This window comes from Canis aureus, chromosome 7 (assembly GCF_053574225.1).
Source record: "Canis aureus isolate CA01 chromosome 7, VMU_Caureus_v.1.0, whole genome shotgun sequence".
NCBI classification, from domain to species: domain Eukaryota; kingdom Metazoa; phylum Chordata; class Mammalia; order Carnivora; family Canidae; genus Canis; species Canis aureus.
In genome coordinates this window covers 28,603,616-28,621,977 of record NC_135617.1, presented here as the reverse complement: position 1 = coordinate 28,621,977, position 18,362 = coordinate 28,603,616, and the positions used below count along the sequence as shown (strand labels likewise).

Here is an 18,362-nt window from a genome sequence, read left to right as displayed (position 1 = left end):
TCTACACTTAGAAATGTAACTATGTGTACATAGCTAAGTTTTGCAAAAATAGTTTACAGCAGCCACAAGGGGGCGAATTTAGACTTGAAATTAAGGCTAACGAAATTCACCTGAAAAGACTGCTTTTTTTGCTGACTGCAGTACTGGCAGGTTTAACATGGGAAAAGTGTGGCTCTGTGCAGGGTGTTGGGGGGACCCTGAAGGGAAAAGAATACAGAGAAGCCGACTTTTCATCGAGCCTTCTGAGGTGCCTTGCCATGGAGAGGCTTTAAGTCCTGAGGATATACATGTTTCCTTAGCCAAAGAGGTCCTTCTACCACAGGAGCAGGGACAGTTCTTAGGCTTCTTGCTTCCTTTTGCTTAATTCTTACACAACTCTTTTGGCTTCTTAGACACTCTAATACAGGGTAGCCCACCAATAACTGGAAGTGGGCAACTTAATGTACTCTCAAGTCACCAGATGCACTCTCATGTCTTTTTAGCTGGCATCAATCTATCCACAAAACTCTGATCATCCATGGCTACAATGAAGTGGAGAAAGACCTTGCTCTTGCACTGTGGTGACAATCTTAACAGAGTCTCTACAAGGTCCTGTCATGCATCATACCAAATACCTCTGCCATAACTGCCTGAGAGATTCCTACACTGTTGTTCATCATTGAAAATATAAAATATGCAATGATTTTTACGCTAACTTGGAAAAGATGATAGAAATTACACTTAGCTAATGAAACAACAAGCAACAAGTAAGAACAGGACATGAATCTAGATTCTGTGCAAATGCTGAGAGAGAAGAAAACAGAAAGGAGTTGCATTTTGATAGCTGCATTATAGGCAAAACCCATGAGCAACATATAGCCCTGCAATGTTGTCTCTATGAACTCCTCCTGTCAATCTAAATGAAATAAACATAAAGCTGGGACCAACAGACAGATTTCAAGCTGACTCTGTAGACATAGCTACAGGTGGAGATAATGAAGTATAAAATTGTCCCTGAACTTTAGAATCAGAAAACCTATTTAAACTACATATGTGGGGAAAAAAAGGCCACAACACAAGGTAGTGCATGATTAAAGAAGGTTTAATGAGACAGCCCTCCCAGGATGGGTAAGATTTACACACACACAGAGACAAGGAGGGTAGACAGCCAAGACTAGCAGAATTATAATTTGAGCAAGGTACAAAGACTGGAAAGCATTGCGTACCGTGAATAGACAAGTTTGATACTTGCTAGAGAGAAAAAAAAGAATTGGAACCTGCACATTTTTGCATGCAATGTGGAAAAAATAGTAAAAAATGTATGTGCCCAAACACAAAGGTATGAAAATCCAGTAAAATTGTACTTATTGCTGACTGATTGCTATCCACTCTATAAAAAAGATCCCTGAGCAAAATATCAGCAGCATGCCATTCTGAAGGCTTCAAGTGGGGAGAGTCTAAAATGCAGAAAACTATACCTGCGAGCTCTGCTTTTTTTCACAAAAGGGTAGGTAATGTAGTAGAATATTCAAGGCTACCTGTGAAACTGTGCGTTTTACTTCTGCCCAATGATAACAGCCTCAGTTTTTAAACACGAATAACTCTTTTTCTGTATATTGTAAATCCCCCTGTAAGGGTAAGTATATACGTCATCAAGTTCAGGCAACTGAAGTACAACCTACTAATCTGCTGCATTAACCTGCAGATAGATTGCTTATGCCCGGGGTCACACTGCCATAAGTAAATTGGATGGATGGGATCTTTGCGGAAACCTTGAAGAATTACAATAAAGCATACCCTAAAGCTGTGGTGGTATAATAGTACCATGATACATCTCATTCTTATAAAGAACGACTGTTAACATTTTTCATTTTATTTAGAATATACAACTAATGCATACTTGTTTCCGGGTTTCTTTCCTTCTAATGTGTTTAGATGCTGTTCAAGGGTCTCCATAAGACTGCTGGGAGCCTACAATAAGAAAGTAAAAATAAATGTCTGCATTGCTTTCTTTCACAGTAAATACACTGCAACATCACTGTAATTTTGTATGGTGGAGCTCTGTGTGTGGAGCCCACTGCATATGGGAGGTAATTTCATCTCAGGTTCTTTTGGTACTTAAAGATTTATAGATTCCAGAGAATCTCAGACGGGCCCATCTTACATATAGTTAACTCCACTGCACAACAAATGGCACTACAGTGTGGTTTCAGTGTAGAGATTGCATTGGATAGACTTTTCTATGATATTACTTATATGAAATAAACTCAAATCAAGTCCACCATATGGTTCCATAAGATCACATGAGAAAATAATAGGTATTTATATCCAATTAAAAAATATAAGTGCCCAAATATAAACTTATAGAAGTCTGAAACTACAGTAAAATCTCACTTATCTACATGTGACTGAAATGTCAGGAAAAACTGCTACTTTAGTAAATAAAAGTTGAGGGGTGTAAGTGATAGTTATGGAGAAAATGATACATCTTTAGTAGTCAAGAATTAAGATTTTCTTATTGAGCTACTTAATTTACATATATAATAAAAACTTTAGCAATATGATAATGTTAAACTACTGTATTTTAGAAGATTTAATATATTTCAACTCTTTTATTAAAAGGTACCTGAATGTTTGTTTTCATACTAACATTTTAGGCAATACAAAGCAATGGCATTTTACTGTATATTAGAAAGAGAAATAATAAGTTCATACATATATTCCACCCCATTTATTCCTCAAGCATTAGGAATTTAAGGTCATCCTTAAATAATTTTAACCTAAATTAGTCCTTAACAGCAGTGTAAGCATTCCATGAATGAAATATGGAGCTACATTTACAGATACATTTAATTCTAACAATTATCCTTCAAATTCATATGAAATTAATTTTGAAGACCTTTCACTATGCTAACTGCTAAAATAGCTCACATAATGCAAGGAAATTCATATAACTGTACATTTTACATTGTACCTGTAATGACAAAATCAAGTGGAATTCTTATTAAAAATTTTTAATTTTAAAAGTTCAGGTTATTTAATCTCATTTTTACTTCACTAATAGATTCATGAGCCATTTTAAGAATTAAGTGATTATTATATATGTAATTATATGATTATTATAAATATAAATTACTAAGTGAATAAAAATATTAACTTGATCAAAGTGATGGAGGTAGGGTAGAAAGAGTCAGTCCTATGAGCATTATCTAAAATATTATGGCCTATACAATAGAAAAAGTAAGATTATGGGGGATATAATAAATTTAGAAAGTTGTAAAAATTAGAATTTAAAAATATAATTCAGGTGAAAGTAGACTTACTTAGCAAATTCCAAGAAACTGAAACTAAGACTATACCCATAAGTTGTAAAAAAAATAAATTTTTAAGAGATAAGGAAAATTTTGCTCCATAGAACTAACAGTATACTATAAAGATGTATTCATTTAATACATAGAATATGCACTGTATTTTTAAAAGCAAGAAAAAATGCTTCATAATTTTTAGGTGAATTAATACCCGATAACTTCAAAATTATCGTGCTAAATGTCATAATAACAATTACTATAATTGTCAGAATAATGGGACCTAGGAAGCCTGGGCATATAATTTCAAAATTTACATATTTCTATTTTTTTCTACTGGGATCATAGTAAGGAAAAAAAATATCAAGCCACAGAACTCCTCTCCAGTTACAAGACATAGGTCCTCTAAATGTTCAATGCAACGTAAAGAAAATGTGATTCCATGTTAAAACGGCTTAAAAAGACAAATGCTACTTATAGTCACAGAACAGAACAATATGGGATAACAAAAAAGGAGGTGGTGTTTTCTCCTATAAACTTCCTTGGTTACCTTAAGAACAAACAAGCCAAAAACTGGGAAGACAGTTTGCAACTTCATTCTTTTTTGCAAAGTTTCTTAATAATTTTTGGATGAAACATTCAAAAGAAAGTGGCAGTCACAAAAATTACTAGTTTAAAAAAAATCTTACCAAGAGCACAGATTACAAAACTAACTTTTGTCTTTAAGGGGAGTTATTCTGTGATAAATTGCACATAAAATTAAGTTTGGAGCATTTTACCTTAAAGGTTTAAAAATGCTTCATTATTTACATTTTTTACAAAGACATGTGAAATCTAATAGAAACAAATTCCTCAAATGTTTTTGGAAGAAAAACATCTATTTTGATAGTAATGTTCACAAATATAGGAATATTGGCTGCCTTCTTAACTCTACCTATGGCACGGAGTCTATCTTGGCAGTATAGTAGACAAATAAAAAGTGTCTCAAATTTCCAAGCAGCAAAACTTTGAGAATGCCCCTGCTGTTGTAAAAGGAATCTAAAAGAACAAACTATAAATAGCAGGATCTTAGTTGCTTATTTTTAAAAATGCCACAGTCAATAGACCAATCAGATGGAAACACCAACCCAAAAATCAAGAGTCATTCTGTGGAAGCTAACAGGTAACAATAATGTATCACTGTTCCAGAACTGATCAGTGGTATGTTTTTTTTTTAAAAAACAAAAACAAAAACAAAAACAAAAACAAAAAATCTTCCCTTTACTAGTAGTTTTCAGATCAACCAGAATTCCCAACACCAAAACCTAAGATGTTTTTCACAAATGGAGATACTTTAAATTTGGAACGCGCACACACACGCCAAACAGAAAATGCTTTAGAACCTAAAGTATCTGAATTGTCAATGGTTGCTTCCTTTTGGATCCTGGACTCACAGTCAGCTTTGAATTTGTTCCAAGAAAAGGATTTTCAAAATATCATTTAATTGATGTTCATAAATCATTTAAATGCAATCATGATGATATGCACAATTATCTAAAAAGGGCTATAAATGACCACACTGGTATTTATTTTGCATTTTCCAACCAAAATGACATCTATTACATTCCTCTTCTCCACCTTGCTGCAATAAGAATTCTAATTTTTTTTTTTCCAGATATAAGCAGCCTATTCTTACTCCCAGTTGCTAGGTAGCTTCCCCACATCTATCGCCTTTATAACCCTCATCCATGTTGGGTATTTTGGCTCACTGCCACAGCTAGAATCAGTGGCCTTGGTGGCTACAGAGGAGCCTGGCAGAAAGTAGAAACTAATCTCAAAGATGTTAAACGAGTCCACACAACCTTGCATCTCTGACCCATTACCAGATTAATCTTGGTCTAACACTGTGTAAAGTTGGACTAACTCTAGAGCAGCTCACATTCCAACTCAGACCTGATCATACTGTCACAGTGGGTCTAAATTGCCAGATCAATTAGAAGCCTCCACTAGACCTTTGGAAGGGGCTCTAAATAAGAATTAGGGAGAGTGTTTAGTCCTGTCACTCATAATCCCAACAGAAATCATAATTTGGTTACTTATTAAGAAATTTCAAAAGCACACAATACTCTTGTATTGAGATTTAAATATATGCTCAAGAAATGAACCAGAGAATTTTTGCGTGTATGATGAGGTAATTTTAAAATAGATGTCACTATGGAAATTTATGTGGCTCTTAAGGTCATAAAAAATGCAGAGGAAAGAATGATATCAGATTCTAATAAATATCACAAAATACTCAGGGCAAGATTTTACCCTTTTTAAGGATAAGATCTCTGTTCCCCATATTACGGTAACACAATGTACACCATTAAGTAGTATGTCTCTGGACTACTATTTCAGAGAAGGAGATTCTATAAATTATAATGAATATTATAGCAACATTCAAAATTAAACCCAGGTTTGTGAATCCTTCTTCCAATGACGTATTACAATTTTCTAATTAAAAAAAAATAAAAATAAAAATAAAAATAAAAAAAAAAAATAAAAAAAAAAAAAAAAAAAAAAAAAAAGAACCAAGCCGGGCCTGAACTCAAGACCCTGAGATCAAGACGTGAGCTGAAATCAACAGTTGGACACTTACCTAACTAAGCCACCCAAATGCCCCCAAACAAAAAGATATTTAAATATTCTTTTAAACTTTTGTCTCAGATGTTATACAAACTGAGACAAATGAGGACCTATTTTCTTCTTAACTGAGAGCCTCTATGATAATATATTTAGTTTTACTTTTATTCCATAGTAAGAGCATCTATACAGTTGAATTAAAGATTATTTACCATTTCTAAAAGCTATTCATTGAGCAATATATTTTAATATCTACCTTTTTTTTAGGTTAATATGTATTACTTGGCTATTTTACCAAACTACAATATAAATATTTATTTGTTATTATTTTAAATATAGAAACATTTCAAAGGATTATAAAGATAGTCATTTTGTTATTATTAAAAAGTGGGTCATCTTTTATTATGACAGTTTTCTTCTATTATGATGACTCTTTATTTACAAAGATAGAAAACTCATACATTCACTACTGGTATGTAAGATAGAAGCTCTATATTCTCTCTTAATATCTCACAATCTCTAGTTAAAGGACATGTTTGGGACAGAAATTTACCATAACACGGTAAAGAGTTGATTAAATGAAAACAGTTCCTGCCAATTATGAGAAAAGTCACACAGTAATTCTGGACATGTTAATGGTTCTTGATTCTACATCTTAGGAGCCCTATAGTGTACCCTCTTGACAGATGAAAGGATCCATAAGAAGGCACTACTATTATTTTTGCTTACTAGATGATCCCCAGAGAAATCACTTATCTACTACTATGAATTTTTTTTTAAAGGTTAATTATGGTAGAAATTCCTCTACTTGATAGGGAAGACAAGAATCAGTGTAGTAGAACTATAGGATCAGAGTGCTCCTCTTCCATGCCCCTCCTTTTTACCTGGGAAATGTTGAAAACTAGGAGAACAAGCAGAAAGAACATTTCAATGTTCCAACTACATGCCCACCAATAGTCACTGTTCAGAGACAAAGTGCTTTTCAAACATTATTCAAGGCTTCTTTTTGAATCAAGTTCAAGAATGAAAAGATGGTCCTCAAACAGTAAATTTGGATGCCTTTAAAAGAAGAAGCTATGTTATAAGGGCAGGTAAATCTTCATATTAACTCCAGAAATATATTCAGTAGCTAGAAAAAATATGCAAGCTAGAATAATTTCCAAGAAAGTTGGTTGGCCTAAATTCAAAAATTCAAAATGCATTAAATGCTTATAAGACTATGCTCTAGGTAATATCTTTTATGGCAAACTATGGAGTAATAATTTCATGCCTACTACACTTTTCACTCAGAGAATCACTTACCTGTGTGAGGTCAGGAATGTCACCTTTATCAATGCCAACTTGCTGCAGATTAAAAAAGATAAGGTTCTTAATGGGAATTTTTAAAATTAATTTCTTTGCATTTAACAGAAGACAATCCACAGAATAGTTAAAACCAAGCTGAATCCTGGTATAAAAGAACTGTCAACTCAACATAATAGAGCAATGATTTTCTTAATGTAGTTAGATATAACAAATGTACAGAATTTCACTAGAACCCAAAAAAAGACACAAGATATTGAAGTATAAAATTTAAAGGTTTCCTCCACAGCTAATGACAGCTAAAAGTAAAAAAAAAAAATTCTTAGACTAAATTTAAATTGTTATAAATGCTCAGTAAATCCTCTGACAGGGAATGGTCATTTAGGTTTAATAACTTGTTCAAGGTGTAGGATCCACCTCTCTTCCCACAGAGAGAACCATTGTTTTTTTCTTATGTATCCTTCCAGAGTTTCTTTATGTATATCTAAGGAAATCAGAAATATATAAATACATATTTACTTCCTTCATTATTATGCAATAACAGTGTATTATATACACTGGGCTTATATTTTTCATTTAACAATACATCTCAGACAGATATCCGCATTAACACACAGTTTACTTATTTTTTTAAACAGCGTCTTTCCCTATGATTTATTTTTATTTAATAAGTCACATATTAACGAACATTGAAATTGCTTCTAATCTCTGGCCATTGGGAGCAATGCTGCTCACAGCATTTTGTAAGTATGTGAACATACCTGTAGAACTGGAGTTATTAGGTAAAAGCACATGTGAAATGTTAGTGTTGGTAGCTTAGGGAAGAGAAGCAGGGGAGGGAGGAAGAACAGAAAGGAGAAATAGCACGAAAGAGCACAAATATGGGAATATACAAATGAAAGTGAATCAATGAAAAGAGTATATATACAAGTTAACTATACTGCTCTATCAACTCTTTCGTGGGTTTAAAAATTATTCAAAATAAAAACCTGGGGAAAAATACAAATCATAACTTCAATTCTCTCATTATGTAAATGATAAAATGTAGGCTCAAAGAAACAAAGTAGGTTAAATCAATCTCTCCCTTTGAGACATGAACTGCCTTGATTATGTTGATGGAAATGCAGAAGCAAATGCATGAAGCAAGCATAAGTACTGGGTTCCTACAAAGACAATAAAATAAACTAGAGATCGGAAAAACCACTTGTTTGACAAATGCTCTTAGCTAAGTTCTTTATTTTGCTTTCTCTAGTCTATAGCAGGGTTTCTCAGGCATGGCACCATTCACATTTTAGGATGATAATTTTTCAGGTCTGTCTTTTGCACTGTAGGATATTAGCAACATCCTTCTCTACCTACTGGATGCCAATACTTCCCTTTCCTCCAGTTGTGACAACCAAAAATGTCTCAAGACACTGGTTGCTGGGGAGAAGAGGGGAGCAAAATCACCCATTGTGGAGAACTACTGATGTAGAGCATTGACTCTCATTCTCCTAGAGCAACTTAGGCTGCAGATTCCTCCTGAAGGTATAGACATTACCTGCCAATGACTGAACTCTGGCTTTAGGGAAGCTATTGTTGCTTCCCGAAACTCAGTTAACTATCACAAATTATGGAAATTATAAACTTAGGTAACTTCATTCCATTTATTTCCATATTTTAATACATCTTTAAGTGATCCATTAAAAATATTAATATGAATGAAGTCAGCATTTTTGAAATTAAAGTATCATGCATCTTTAATATTAGGATCATCTTGATAAAAGGTGATATGTTTCTCTTAAATAGATAGTTAACAGAACTTTTTTGAACAGAAGACATAATTTAGGAATTCTTCCTTGACACTGCTATTTTCACTAACCTGAACTTCTGAACCATAATGTAATTGGAGGCTTGAGCTGAGGTGTAACTGTATTCCAGAAATCTCATCACTTTCTGTCTGCAAATATTCTGGGAGACATAACTCCTACGACTTGGTATTTATCTTAGAATAGCAAACTAAGAATAACTTAGTTCTATAAAAAGGGAAGTGTGTTTAGAAGAAATGCCTATTAGTTATAAAACAACCATTTTACAAAGTTTCAGTTGCCTGCTTTAGGAGACTTCATAGTAAAAATTCAAAACATGCAAAGTTTTCTACATTCCAAGCCATTCCTCTGGGATATTTGAATGTTTCCATAGATGTTGTTCAACTACTCTATGTTCCTTTTAACATGGCAGACAATTTGTTAATATTTGCCAATAGCCTATATAAATAGTTCTATTTTAAAAATGGCATTCTAGAAGTCTTCTACACATTCTTCAGTAAAATGGTACCAACTACAGGGTAGCTACTGGATATGGTCCATACATATGTACATCACACAAGGGTTGTTTGGTAGAGAGAGAAGCTTTGTACATTTGTTAAGAAATTTCTGTATTTACCAATCATAGCTGAACCACTCAACATTGGTATTCAAACAATTAATACCTAAATTATGAATAATGTAATTTAAGTAAAGAAAACACAAATGGTTGTTAGCCCATTGCGGGTTAGTATTTATTCTATTAAAATAATTTTGTAAATTAGTATCATTGTATAAAAAAGTCATAGTCCTAAAGTTCAAATAAAAGTATAATATTTATATTCAGTTATTTAGACTAATTTCTGTATACTTTCTTCTCAACAGCCTGAAATGGGCCTGTGCTAACATGAAATTATCAAGATATATGAAATAAAATGTTACACCTAAAAAGAGAATGAATTAATAAATAAGTGCCCCCTTTCTCACAAAGACCTTGAATCCAGCCTTACAGTGTTGATTAGAGAAATGTATACCCTAGATTGTCACACGTCCAGCTCCTTACCTATCTAACATATACAATAAAGAATGGGAGAGCTGGGCAGCACATGTACCAAGACTCAATGGAACAATGAAAGGATCTTCTGCTCTGGATGCTTAGGCATAATTGATATTTCCACAGAAAAAAGTCAGGCAAATTTTACTAGATTATATTGATAACTAAGGTTAAACCAGAGGAAAATCTTATCAAATACAAAAAGCAAAACTGTATAGCAGGAAAAGCAAAACTTTCAAGCAAGTCTATCCTTTCTTAAAGACAACCATCATCAATAAGCCCTTGAGAAATACACATGCCTTCATGTATATGTAATTCCTGTAAACTAGTCTTTGCCCTTTGTTTCTCATATTAGATATTAAAAAATACTTTTGTTCTGATTACAAACTATATGGACCAAGGTCAAGAGACTGTGTTTTGCAGTTATCAGTCCCCTAATTTGAATTTGACAATTATTATTCCTGTGAATAAGTGAAATTTGAAAGATAATGCATGGACTACAGTGCTTTTGGAATTGTGTGTATAAAATGCTTGTTCTTGTGCTATATTCTCAAAATGACAAAAACTGAAAAAGCATGGCACAACTGTTCCATGGCCACAGCCTTGTATGCTTTGCTGTTCACCTTCTGAATGCCTCGCACATGGCACTCCAGTCAATACAATTTGTTCACCCACACGTAAGATAAGACCCAACTAGTCATCCTGCCAAACGACTGTGATAACAATGTTGTAACTTCCAATATCAGTATGAATCAATAACTGGATTTCATGAGAGAAAACACTAACTTACAAGTATCACCTCCTCAGGAACACCAATTGTATGGTTACACAGTTATTGTGATTAAGTACAAACAGACATCCTTAAGAAACAATTTATAAACTTCATAAAATTAATGTACTTTAATTTTTTTCCTTGTATTTAAATACTGACAAAGTAAGAAGGTCATATGTATGATTTCTACACACTAAGAACAATAAATGGACTTTCTTAAGGGCTTTTTAAAAATATTTTATTTATCCATGAGAGACCCAGAGAGAGAGGCAGAGACAAAGGTAGAGGGAGAAGCAGGCTCCCTGTGATGAGCCCAATGTGGAACTTGATCCCAGGACCCTGGGATCATGACCTGAGCCGAAGGTAGACGCTCAACCACTGAGTCACCCAGGGGTCCCATGGACTTTTTTTTGTTCAGGGTTTAATAAAAAGGAAGCTCTTCCTTACAATCAAAGATAGCCATAAGTGGAGAGGAGGGATAAACCACCTTTTAAAGCTCTGAATCTGCTCAGTATCCATGAAACTTGTATTTGAACACAGAATGATCATTTAATTGGGATGCAGGAGTGTACAGTTCTCAGTGAGAAGTTGAAGGAGAGGACATTTGAGGCCACTTTTAGCCCTAATACACTGGAGTTCTGGGACAGAATGCCTTGCCAGATTATAAACCCCATTACTGACTCTAGATACATAAATTTATATTCTTAAATTATATTCCCAACACAGCTTAATATTACTTACCTCTGCAACTTTGAGAAATTCAGATACTCTTGTCATTCTAGTTAGAAATCGTTTGTAAATTTCTAGGGCATCTTTACATTGTCCTTTCTTCATTTCAAAAAACTTTTCTGGAAGAGATAGATAAGCATTTTGAAAAGACTATTATTTCAATTTTCTTCTAAGTTTATGTTAATACTATTAATTAAAACTTAAATGAGCATTTGGATCAAAACAATAGGCACTTCAACCTGTATGAGGTTCTAAAGTACCTAAAAGAAGGGGGACTCACAAAGTTTAAGAACAGAGTTATGTTCTAGGTGTCTCAAATGGAAGCATTTAAATAATGAAAGCACAATTAAAGTAGAAGAACATATGAAGTGTCGCAACAAGTTAAATTCATGATCCATATATATATCCCAGTACCCTGCTTTAGAAAATAGAATCAAATACTTGCTTATAATCTCACAAGTTTTACAGCATCTTCATTTTCTTATTAGCTCACCATAAACCAATAACCTATAAAGCAATACGTTTCTCCAAATTAAAAAATTCTTTAATTCTTTGTCTACACTCTGTATAAATTGAAACTTTTATTGGCCATAAATGGTTCTTTCAAACATTATAATGTGTCTCTTGCTAGACAGTAGTGGTGTTTTGTGAAAAATATTTGGTTTACCAAACTCATCATGGCTTCCTAGTCTATAATTGTATCCTCCTTTAACTTTCAACTTTCCAGACAGAAAAACAGAGGATCCTTTTGCCGCTCTCTCTTGCACTCCCAAGACTGGAATTCACAATCACAAGGGTACTATAGCTCCATTATAATTACACTACACAAGTGTATTTTCTACAAAAGTGTTTGGAAGAAAACCAGCATTTTATCAGTATTTTTGCCAGCCAGTCATTTATCAATTCATTCAGTCAATAATTATTGACATTGTGAATGAAGACAGAGAAGGCCAGGGTGTGCAACAGCTTCCAGGCCACTCTGGATCATAACTGAAGATGATTCTGTATTCTTCATTATTTTATATTTTCACATGGTAACACACATGCTATTTTTATATTCTCTCATACTTTAAGGTTCTTAATTTCATTCAGCATGTAATTTTACTACCTTAAAAGTATTTTTAATTTTCTCAAGAAAGGTTTAATAATATATAATTACACAAAGAACTAATTATTGAGGGTAGCTACTCATTACCTTCTGTTGACAGTCTGGGTAATTTTACATTTAACATGGACCTCCCCTGTAGGGTATTCAAGGGAGGCAAAAAGATCAAGAAAACAAACACATACTGTTTTGCACTTAAGAGTTGAGAGGGAAGTAAGTCTTTTAAAATATGGCCATATCTAACCTAAAAGGTATTATGCTAAGTGAAGCAAGTCAGAGAAAAACAAATACCATATTATTTCACTTACATGTAGAATTTATAAAGCAAAACAAAAAACGGACTCTTAAATACAAAGAACAAACTGGTGGTTGCCAGAGGGGAGGTGGGTGGGGGGATGGGTGAAATAGATGAAGGGAATTAAGAGCTATAAACTTCCAGTTATAAAATAAATAAAGTCACAGAGATGAATAGCAAAGCATAGGGAACACAGTCAATAATACTGTAATAACACTGTTATGGTGACAGATGGTGACTACACTTACAGTGAGCACTGCATGATAATGTACAGAATAGTCAAATCAGTTTGTTGTACATCTGAAACTAATATAACATTGTCAACTACACTTCAGTATCTAAAAGTGGCCAAATCTCTTCTTTATCCACTCTATCCTGTTTTCTAATGCTACAGGTAGAATTACGGTGCTATAAGGGAATAATAAATCTTTTACAGTTTAAACTTTTTTAAAAAAGGACTTATCCTGGCAAAATATAATTCTTTCTTTCTTTCTAAACAATCTTCACATAAATAATTTCTTCCAAACATCTAAATTACTTTTCTTTACTATAATCTAAGTTTACTTATTTACATCAGATCTTCAGCAGTAACACAAAAAAAGAAATCAACTTAATAATTTTAATTTCCTTTTAGAACAAATGCACCAGAACCTTACGCAATCTGTCTCCTCTGGATGCTTTTTAAATTGTTCATATCTTTCACGGTAATTTAGGATTCAGGAACAAAGTAAAAAAATTATTATGGCTTTAGGTTATAATTTCCAAATTGTTTCTGTAACAGTGGTAATGATACAGAAAAGCAACATGTACTGATATAGGGGAAGCTGTGAGATTCCCCTGTCCCCTAAGAGACTATGGTAGGGCCAGGAGCAATTCATACTTTTAACAGAAGGGATGGGTTATCCAGAAATAAGCTTCTGTCTTTATTTCATACTAAAGATAACATATGTTGATTTTCAGTATTTGAAATGAAATTTCAAATTTGGCCTTTTTATGTGAATCTTTATAACGTGTTGATAAATTTCCTTGTCATATTACTATTAATTTTCACAGAACAACTGTCCTAAGGAAAAGAATCAGACAAAAAGGAATCTCATTCCTGTGAAATAAACTAAGGCTTTTGCACATGGACTATGACTAATGCCCATTAGTCAAAAGGAAAGCATCTTCTTACTTGCACGTCGGAGTTTCATTATAAGTGATAAAATGTTTGCAAAGATTTGCGGCACCAACATGGATTCCAACATTAGCTGCAGAAAACTGCTCATGAAGTCCTTGATTAAAACTAACCCATAATTTATTTATAAAGTTAATTCCTAGCACTATTTAGTGAACAAGCAAAACACATACCTGTATTAAAACACACAGGATATAGTAAGCGTATCTACCTTCTAGAGTGTTATTTTTGTAAGAGCAATTTAACAGCAATGCTGAATGAAGGCTACTCAACACCAGAATGTGATAAGGCAAGAACACATACCTCTACCACTTTTGAGGTCAAGTCTTTAATATGAAGATACAACTCTCCTTTTCTGCTCCTACTGTTAGACAACAGACTATCCTTTTCAAATTAGATGAAATAAAAATATATATCGCATGGTTATTATTTTAAAATACAGAGAAAATGCACTTACTACAATCTTATCTCTGAAGTCAACATAAAGAGAAAGTAAAACAGAGCAGCATTTAAGCAGGTGTTCAAGACAATAGAGGAGAAACACATGGCTTAACGTGTTTAACTGCTCAATGAATTGTAAAGGCAGTAAGTCCAATCAATGTTTTTGAAGCAGAAGTAGGAAACCAACAAGGGTACACACTAGTGAGAGGGCATGAGAACAAATCGGAACTTCATTTCTGACTGTTTATGGAGTTGAATAAGATAAGCAACTCCAAAATAACTGAGGTTTTAGGTTTAAAAGACTATGTATCAATAGAAATGAGATTAGGAAGGGCAAATTCAAGAGTTCTGTTTTGAAGATTGCTGAGTTTTAAAAACACAATATCTAAATTTAAGTGTCTACAAATAAGACTTGCAAAACTGATGCTCAGAAGAAAAGTTACAGACTGAAAGAATAAATCTGGGACTCATCATAAGGATATCTCCATAGGAAACCATAGGGTTCCCAAAGAAAAATATATAAGAAAGCAGGAAAATAACTGGCTAGAAATGAATCATAGCAAAAACTCACATTTATGAGTGGTAAGGAAGAGAAAGATATGCCCATAAAAGGGAATGGGAAGATCTGTTATTTGTTTTACTGGTAAACCCTCCCACTTGAAATAAAGGTAATACGGTGTTGAATTACATATTAACAGGTATCTTTCCCCAATAGGGCAAAATCTCTAAGAGCACTGTGTTTGATTGCCTTACCCAACCTCCATTCTCTCTCTTTCTAGACTTAGGAGAAGCTAGGATGTCGGATACAAATTCAGTTCTGTAAATTAGACAGACCTGTGAGAGATCTGGAAGGTGAAACTGAGGTAGAAGCCATCTTCCTGTACGTTATTAGCTATTTCTGTGACAAGAAAGTCCCTAGAAATGTAAGATTATCCTTCCGCAGCATTCCACTGTCTACCCTCCACCCTCCAAGGTTCTGAGGAGTAGTGGTTATAGTCACACCCATTTGATATGACTCCCTACTTCCTGGATTATAGCTTCAGGTGTCTATTCTCTAGGTTCCTGAGGCTGCAAGGCAGCTGAGGTGGTGGCAGAAGTTTCTCATTTTTAGTGTACCATAAAGTGGTGGGCTCAGAAGTAGTAGCTTTCCTGGTGTGTAAGAATTTATCATTTCAGAAGTCATTCAGGAGGCTAAGCCTAGAACCACTTCTGATAATTACTTAAGCACCCAACTTCCTATATTAGATCCCTTTTAATTTAGAGTATGTGGAGCGGTTTCTGTTTCTTGAATAAGCACAGTATTTGGTATTTGAAGTACTTGTAGAAATCAGACCCTCATAATAGTCAAAGATGGGTATCTGGGACTAGATAAGTAACTGGCTGGATCTGAAGGCAGTGATGACCTACCCACAACTAACAGAAAATTGGATCTCACAGTCTGTGCTATACAGGAGCAAAATGATTACTTAAATTGTCACCTATGGTTTTCTGAAATGAATAGCTAAAATGAAGCTTACTGGGAGAGACAGCCATGATGGCAATAAGACAAATAGAAGGTAGAGTGGATGGCTGCTCCTGACTCCAAAGGAAAATGACAACACAGGATTTTAAATTATTGGCTCGAGGCACCAGTCAGACAGTGGTACTCCAAAACTGCCTTCAAATAGTCTTATCTCTTGCAGACATAGGGCTGTCATCGCTGAAAGTCAGAGAGTCTAATCTTGTTAAGTTGCTGAATTACAATGTATGTGGTTAAGTTAAATTCCCAGCCTCACCACTGTCTCCTCTGTGAAAGTTAGGATGTTTATGGAGAAGAAAAACTAGAAAGGAGAGTGCTTCGGTAGATTCAAACCAAAGTGAGCTACTCTTGCCTGAAGAAGCTTTTCCTCAGTCTGAAGAGGCTGGTCCTGTCTTGCCTGGTGATCCTATAATGAAATCACCTTTCATGAAAGAATGAAAATTTTTCTTATATTCAATCCATCTATTTCTTACCCTTTTCCCCTTGCCAACTGCCTCAGTACCTAGAATGAGATTTAGAAGGCAGCAATCCCTGAATGCCCCAGGGAGACAAGTACAAAGTCTGACCCAGGACAAAAAAATAGAAGTGCAAGTCCTTGCAAATTCTGTTGGCAGTAGGGTTGCTAGATAAAATACAAGATACTGATTAAATCTTAATTGTAAATAGGTAACTTTTTAGCATAAATATGTCCCAAATATTGAACAGGATTTATTAATATAAAAATATTCATGTTGGTCTGAACACAAATTTAACTGGACATCTTACATTTTCCCTTCTGAAATCTGACAACCATCATTGATAAAAATGTAGAGAGTTGGGTACAGATTCTAAAGGTTCTGAATAGGCAGGAAGGCATATCACATTAGATTTCGTGATATAATTGATAATGTGTCAATTTGGGTGAACATGCTAAAGAAAAACATGGATTCAGATGCTAGCCTGAACATCTGGAATTAGCTCTAATATAGTGATTCCCAAACCAATATCCCAAACCAGTATCAACAGCACCACTCAGGACCTTATTAGGAATGCAAATTCTCAGGCTCAACCCCAGATCTACTGAATTAGGAACTAAGGGTTGAGGTTTAGCAATTTGAATTTTAATAAGCTCCCCAAATATTCTTAAGAAATGTCCTTGAAGCACACAGCCAAAAGACTTTTTTTCCTCTTCTGTCAGAGACCTTTATCTGGGTGACTAAGCCCAGGGAAAGGGGATATACCCAGACTTTCCAGGAACACTAACTCTAAACTAATGTTACTCCCCGGGAACCCAAAATGTTACTCTACATTCTACCAACTTGAGGGGAAGCTTTTTAGGGATTAGGCAATAAAAGAAAATTAGATCCAGTGGATGTATGCAACTATCTGTAGTTGAAGTTTCCCCAGTTACTGGAATATATGTTTGGAATAGAAATACTTTGAAAATAGCAGAGTCCCCACACTAGTTTCCTGAACTCTTGAAAGATACAGGGGTAGCAATTTTTTTTTTTTTTTTTAGGGGTAGCAATTACATCAATTTCCTCGATTAACTTGCATATCTGGTTTGTGAAATGGGTTGTAGGTAGAGATTTACAGTAAATTACTGTGAACCTAATCAGGTGATGACCCTTACTTGTAGATTTCCAGACGTGTCCCTGTTACCAGCATAGCAGCATAAAATCAGCATCATTCTTGACACTTGATAGGCAGCTATCAAACTAGAAAACTCTTTTTATCCCTATCCCCAAAAACAGAGCCCACCAGAAGTAATTTGCTTTCATCTGGCAGGGATGATAGTATATGCTTGCTGTCTTATTTCAAAGATATCAACCTCTCTGGCTATCACAATTCCACCGGTTGTCACATTAGTGACATCAGGTTGATTGTACCCAGTGGTCAAGAATTTCAGTTATGCTAGGTGCCTTGATAAGTCACATGTATGTCATGGAGTGGGAGAGAGAATTTATGAAAGTTCAGAGACCTGTTACATTAACAAATTTTCTTTGGGTCCAAAAGTCCCCTGCATGTGAAAAACAAATTGCTTCACCTTATAACCTCTGTAACTAAAATGTAGGCCGAAGTTTGCTGAGCTTTTTTAGTTTTAGAGGTAACATATACAACATGTGTGTGTTCTACTCTATAAAGAGTATCAGGTATGGTGTCAGATTTAAGTAGGATCCAGATCAGGGGAAGGCTCTGAAACTGCTCCAAAATGGAACCACATGGGCCTTTGTTCCTATGGACTTAAAAGTACTCAAAGTGCCTGCAGTAGATCCAAATGTTGTAGAATGCATCTGGCACACTCCAACAGGAAAAT

The 18,362-nt window shown here is 34.4% G+C and overlaps 1 protein-coding gene across 16 annotated transcripts in view; it reads right to left on the bottom strand.

Moving 5' to 3' along the window:
• Positions 1 to 18,362, bottom strand: part of SNAP91 (synaptosome associated protein 91) — a 139,880-nt gene that overhangs the window by 64,617 nt on the left and 56,901 nt on the right. For 10 of the 16 annotated variants that reach the window (XM_077903201.1, XM_077903202.1, XM_077903199.1 and 7 more), the window contains exons 8-10: positions 11,542 to 11,648; positions 7,191 to 7,232; positions 1,870 to 1,950 (exon numbers count right to left, since the gene is read on the bottom strand). In XM_077903201.1, coding sequence (XP_077759327.1) covers positions 1,870 to 1,950; positions 7,191 to 7,232; positions 11,542 to 11,648 — 230 coding nt within the window. The remainder of the gene's footprint in view (positions 1 to 1,869; positions 1,951 to 7,190; positions 7,233 to 11,541; positions 11,649 to 18,362) is intronic. The other 6 variants (XM_077903207.1, XM_077903210.1, XM_077903214.1 and 3 more) reach the window with 1 other exon arrangement.